This window comes from Neolamprologus multifasciatus, chromosome 15 (genome assembly GCF_963576455.1).
Source record: "Neolamprologus multifasciatus chromosome 15, fNeoMul1.2, whole genome shotgun sequence".
Taxonomy (NCBI): Eukaryota; Metazoa; Chordata; class Actinopteri; order Cichliformes; family Cichlidae; genus Neolamprologus; species Neolamprologus multifasciatus.
Genome location: NC_140453.1, coordinates 12,744,972 through 12,751,306, shown reverse-complemented (window position 1 = coordinate 12,751,306; position 6,335 = coordinate 12,744,972). Strand labels below are relative to the sequence as shown.

Genomic DNA, 6,335 nt, shown 5'->3' with positions numbered 1-6,335 from the left:
CGTTTGGGCCTTTAATGCGCGCGTACGTCTCTGTGTTGTGAATGAAACTCTTGATCACTGGCAGGGACTGTCATGTGAAAAAGTTGCCCCACAGTGGGCCTTTTGGCCTCTCACAAGGAAAGAGCTCAGAGCTAATCAATACACACCAGCCAAGACAAACAGTCACACACAAACACACGTGATCTGACATATAGAGGCTCTTTGTATGTGTCATTCATTATTGAGGAGGCTTGATTTTTAGAACACTGTCTCTCTCTTTTCTCTTTTATGCCCACAACACAAAAGCTACAACGGGAACAATGCAGACATCAGCGCTAAGTGGTGCACAATGTTAATGTGAGCCTGTCTATATTTAGTGGATCAACAATTGAAACAATAGGCTTTTGCTGTTTGTACGTCTAGTCACTGAGAAGAACTGTTTACGTGACTGCAGAATGAGCGTTCGTGGGTGGTTTATGGATCAGTGTTGTTGAACTTAATGAGAGGTTTTCATTGAATATTGCACTGGCAAAAAGAAGAATGGATACAAATCCATACTGGTGACAGGCAGAGTTTGAGTAATTGTCGCAAAAAGTATTTTCCACACAGCACTCAGCGGAGTCTTCTTCTCTGTTTTGTGTTACAGAATTCCATCCGACACAACTTATCCCTCCACAGTCGTTTCATCCGTGTCCAAAATGAGGGAACAGGAAAGAGTTCTTGGTGGATGATCAATCCAGAAGGAGGAAAGGGTGGTAAGGCTCCACGGCGCCGGGCAGTCTCCATGGACAACAGCAACAAGTACACCAAGTCTGCCCGCGGCCGTGCTGCCAAGAAGAAGGCAGCCCTGCAGGCTGCAGCTGCTGCAGCTGGTGAAGGTGGTGCGGACAGTCCTTCAGGTCTCTCTAAGTGGCCTGGAAGCCCAACCTCACGCAGCAGCGAGGAGCTGGATGCTTGGACAGACTTCCGCTCTCGCACAAACTCCAATGCCAGCACAGTGAGTGGCCGCCTCTCGCCTATTCTGGCCAACCCCGAGCTAGACGAGGTGCCTGATGACGAGCCGCCTCTCTCGCCTATGCTCTACTCCAGTCCTGGCAGAACACTGTCTCCTGGGAACGCCAAGACGAATGGGAAGGCTGTGCCGACTGAGCTGCCCCGTTTGGCAGACCTGGCGGGTACAATGAATCTGAATGATGGACTCACAGATGACATAATGGATGAGTTCCTGGAGAACATCAGCATGGTGCCAACCACTTCCAGCCAGACTGCACCAAATGGTTCCTCAGGTTTCAGTTTTGGGTCCAAACCCAATGGGATAGCCTCACCTTCCTCCACTTCCTCTCCATCCTCCAATTCTTCTTCTAATGGAAGTGCTAGCTACAGTAACTCCATCTTCGGCCCCCACGCGGCGGGCTCCTCTCTGCGTTCGTCCCCCATGCAGACCATCCAGGAGAACAAGCAAACGTCCTTCTCCAGCATCAGCACAACCCGCTTTGGCACCCAGACACTACAAGACTTGCTCAACTCTGACAGTCACAACCATAGTGATGTAATGATGACCCAGTCAGATCCATTGATGTCACAGGCCAGTGCAGCTGCCCTCGTTTCCCAGAACTCCCGCCGTGGCCTCATGCTCCGCAATGATCCTGTCATGACTTTTGGGACAACTGGAGGACTTCAAAGCAACCAACAAGAGATACTGCGAAGTAACAACCACAATCACAGCTCTCTGAGGTCTATAAATGGAGGCTTGAACCTAGTGAATGAGGCTAACACTCTGGCTAATGCCAAACAGCAGCTCCTGCTCTCACCCCTGGGAGGAAATGGGTCTTCCTCCATGCAGATTGACACCTCAATCTTCCTGAACGGGACAGTTAGCAGCAATGGAGGGAGCTATCCGGATCGTTTCCCCACAGATCTGGACCTGGACATATTCAATGGCAGCCTGGAATGCGACATGGACTCCATCATCAGGAACGATCTTATGGATGCAGATGGCCTGGATTTTAACTTTGACTCTCTTGCCAACATGAATGGAGTCAGCAACTTCACAAACACCAAGCAGACCTCTCAGAGCTGGGTACCCGGCTGAGAGGGTGGGAGCAGAGCAGGTATGTAAATTGAAGTGTTGTTTGTTTTGAAGTATCTAATGGGAAATTAGATGTATGAGCTAATTAGTGGTTGTTTTTTCCTGAAAAAACTCTGTAAAATTTGGTGTAGTACACGTCATGCTCACAGTAGGGTTGTAGAGTTATTTTTGTCATGAATAGAGACAGACTTAGACAAAAGCACTAAGATGATGTGATAATAACAGGAGTCAAGAAAGGACTTCACAGAACAAAATTACTGGGTTTTTTTCTTTATTGAACCACTTCAACCTTAATTGTTCTTCCTAAATCACATTGACACAATAAAAAAAACTTCTCCAGCAGTTTTTTTTCCTTACATGTTATATGTTTTTAATAAGGATGTGGACTGCATATAAATTTTGGGGAAATAATTATTTGACCCCCTGCTGAATTTGTAAGTTTGCTCACTTATAAAGAAATAAGCAGTGTCTATTTTAAAGGTTGTTTCAATTGATTGACAGAGAAAGAATATCACCCATAAAAGTTATAAATTGATCTACTTGTCATGAGTGAAATAAGTATTTGGTCTGTAAAAGATGAAAATAGCTGCCGTGATGTTGTGACATTGAAGATATTGTTTCGCAGCTTTGAATTGGGAATTTTGGCCATTATCATCAATTTTTTTAAATCCTGTAGTCGTGAGTGAGGGTTGAATATGACCAAGAACCCAGTAAAGCTGCATACTCAAACAGTAGCAACTTGTCTACCACAAGGAAGACTTGCCCAGATACATTCGATTCATTTGTTTCAATTTATTGTTACCATTTATGAAATGAACATCATGCTTAATTAAATATGACTGAGACCATAAATTCACCAGCAAAACATTTACTGAGGTCTTAATTAGAGTGAGAAGAAGTAATTTTCCCATAAACTTCAATTGAGGTTTCTCCAGTGATGTCATGATGTCATGTGCACATTGCTGAAGAAATGTCAGTCAACCACTGGTTTCTTGGGTTTCTAGGAAGTATGTGATGAGGACTTGATCAGGACTTTAGGAATAATTCATGGATTTAATAATTCATATTCAAATGCATTTATTATGAAACATATGCAGAAGTGGTAGCTTTAAGCACTTAGCTTGCAGCTGCAAATAACCAGCAGTGAACAGAAATTTGTTGTTAATATGAGCCAGTGACATTTGCCAATCTACTTATTCAAAAATGTGACTTAAAAAAGGGAAGAGATTTTCATTCTTACGAACACAAAAAGATAATCATATCTTTTTCATTCCAGGTCTGACCTGTGTGGTGCAAGAGAAGATCGAACACACAACATCCTTTTTGCCAAACCTGCCATCAGCACAATGTAAAATAACCAACCCTGTGTTTACAGAAGAAGACTTCCTCTTGAGAGCTTTACCTTCGCTCCCACACTGGTGAACCATGAACGATCCTGCAGACTCGAGAGATGCTGCACATGAGCCCTCAAAGCTTCTTGTGAAACGACAACAGCAAAAACGAAAGCTACATCTAACAATCACAAGAAACTCACAAATCTTAGAATTATGCAATTTTCCTTTGACGCCCAGTCTGCTGATATCAAAGAGACACTGCTTATCAAAAAGGGGTCTTCAGGTGGAAATTGAGGACTAAATGGCAAGCAAAGAATCGAAGGAGAGCATGGTGCAGGTGTTCCCACTGAAGTGTAAAGAGAAAAAAAAAACAAGACATGTTGTGGTGTAAATCAGATCCAGTGGTTTCCTGAGACGTATACTATACTGAAAAAGAAATTCCCACTGTTCTAAGTAATTTTAAATGTCATATGTTGTTGTTGTTGTTTGAGTTCCTGTTTTATCATATTTGTTTCTTAATCAAAAATGTCTGTAGAGAAAGAGTCAGTGTACTGGTGAAATGAAAAGGTGGAAATGGGAATGTCGTACTCACTGAGTGTCCACTTATTCAGTCCATGCAAACCCATGTGTAGACAAACTGAAACGTTGCACCAGATTGCGAAATCTCCAAAACCCCAGAAGTTTAAATTCCTCAATTTAACACAATGCACTTGCTGTTTTCTATATTATATGATGCATGACTTTGAAATAACAGCAGCATACTGAGGGTTATATTATGATTAGACGATTGCTACAGCTTTTGTTTTATCCTTGTATATATCAAAAGACTAGAGGAAGAAAACTTCTGGTACAGAATAGTGCAGGGCAGGTAAAAAAATTCAAGAGGGAAAAGATCTTGTATGTCTTCTCATTGCTTTCCTAACTTCTGGTGAGTTCTGTTGAGGTCATTTATCACAGCATTCGATGTAGCCAAAACAAAAACCTGTGTCCTAGGGTTGTGAACATTTCCACACCACAACAGGTGCTATATAAACAGTGTTGAATCCTGTCCCGAGAGGAAGCTGTGCATATTTTCTGTTCTTTTTTTTTTTCTGTTTTTACCCAAAACCCACAGAAGCCTAGAGCTGCGGCCACTTGTAGCATGATAAGTTTGAGCAAAGGGAGAAGGTTGTTGTCTTTTTTTTTTTTCTTTTATAGGCTCATTCCTCTAGAAGCCATTTGTTTCTTGATTAAAACAATAAGCTATCTCTGTATATTGCCAAATTACTTGAAATAAACAGTAGGATATGCTGGCAGCCAAATGACAGCACACACATTTATGCACACACTTAAAATACACACACACACACACACACACACAGGAAAAAAAAAAAAAAAGCAAAAAATAGCAGGGATCCATGTTAAGCTCTGCTGGTTTCTTGTCGTGAGCTTGTGGGGCTTGTTATGCATATACAGAATCACTCAGGGGGTGAGGAAGGAAGGCTTTCCATTTAAGAAACGTCAAGTCACAGTCGAGTAGTATTTTAACGTTTCTTGGGGGGGGGGAGACATATTTTCTTTGTGTTTCTGAACTTGTAACCTGTGAACTTTTGGCCACCAGGATGAAGAATTAGAAGGACGATAAATGTCAGGATTATTACTTCACACAGTCTGTTGTTTTTTGGTTTTGTTGTCATAGCTTTTTTCTCCTCTTGTTTGACTCTTGACACACACACACACACACAGATCCCCTCGTGGACACACCTGGTGCTCCTGCAGGTGACTTCCTGTATCTCCTAAATACATGTTAATGTGTGTACGTGTTTATCGATGGAGTTTTATTTCAACTGAATTAATCTCACGAGGGTTTGTAGCTCCTCGCAGTGCATACAGAACAGCCGACTGTATGCATGTATGTATTTATGCATTATGAACCGTGTGAAATGCATATTTACTCGCTGTATGTCCTTATATGCTCATGTAGTACTTGACCCTTGGGGTTTGTCATACCTCTGAATTTGAAGAAATAGCAAATACATCATGCGCCAGGTAAGGAGGGAAAACTGTTACCAGCAATTTTAATTGTTGAACCAGATTTTGGAAATGGTGGAAGGCACCATTGTTGTAGCGTCTGGAGACCCCTTCTCCATTTGGGGGCAGTGACATGAAGTGTATTCCCTGTCATGTATATCAGTGTACAGATTCGTGTATATCTCTTTGAAGCTAAGGAAGGAAGGAGGAGTGGGTGTGCATGGTTGGCTAGAATGGTCTGTTATACTAACTGAGGTTTAGCGCATGAGCTAGCTGGACCTTTCTCAACCTGAGAGGAACACTGTGTTTTTAGTGCTAAAACACTCTGTTCCTTTTTAAAAAATAAAAAAGTAATAATCAGGGCTTAAAGAGGAGCACTTGCACCATCCTCCGATATTATTATTATTATTATTACAAACCCATTACACTGACGTAGTGAAAATGTCAGCAAGCTGGAATTACCAACACCTTGCTACATCTAAAATTTCCAGAACACTATCTGTCTTTTCTGTTGTCAGGGGGACTCCTGAGCCATCACATGAACTGTTAAGCATTTGAATTCATCTACACTGTCTGTACTTAAAATTACTTACTCCTGTGAAGACGACAGGCAAAGTGAAATCCGGGGAACGCAGTCATCTTTGAAAAGAGCTCTTATCAATTTGGGAAATATCAAATCTAAAAGGCGTTCCTAACATTATGTGCACTCGGCTCGGTGTAAAAATGCATCGACTCTTTGGGAGGGTAGTTTTCTCGTAGTCATAGCTGAGCAGGCCTTTCACAAAACCACTGCTTCATTCAGGCACAGATGACCTCCTCTGATGCTCGACACACACGCGCAGAACAAAATATGCTGGTTTAAAGCTGAGAAAAGCAAAAATAGACACATACCACTAGAAACCTTAATCACCTCTTGGACATTT

General features: G+C 42.1%; 1 protein-coding gene across 1 annotated transcript in view; it reads left to right on the top strand.

Annotated features, from left to right (window-relative positions):
* Window positions 1-4,754, top strand: part of foxo3b (forkhead box O3b) — a 42,640-nt gene extending 37,886 nt beyond the window's left edge. Inside the window, exons 3-4 of the mRNA XM_085134160.1 lie at window positions 626-2,090; window positions 3,345-4,754. Of these exons, the coding sequence (XP_084990286.1) occupies window positions 626-2,071 (1,446 nt within the window). The 3' untranslated portion in view covers window positions 2,072-2,090; window positions 3,345-4,754. The remainder of the gene's footprint in view (window positions 1-625; window positions 2,091-3,344) is intronic.
* Window positions 4,755-6,335: the final 1,581 nt, after the last annotated feature.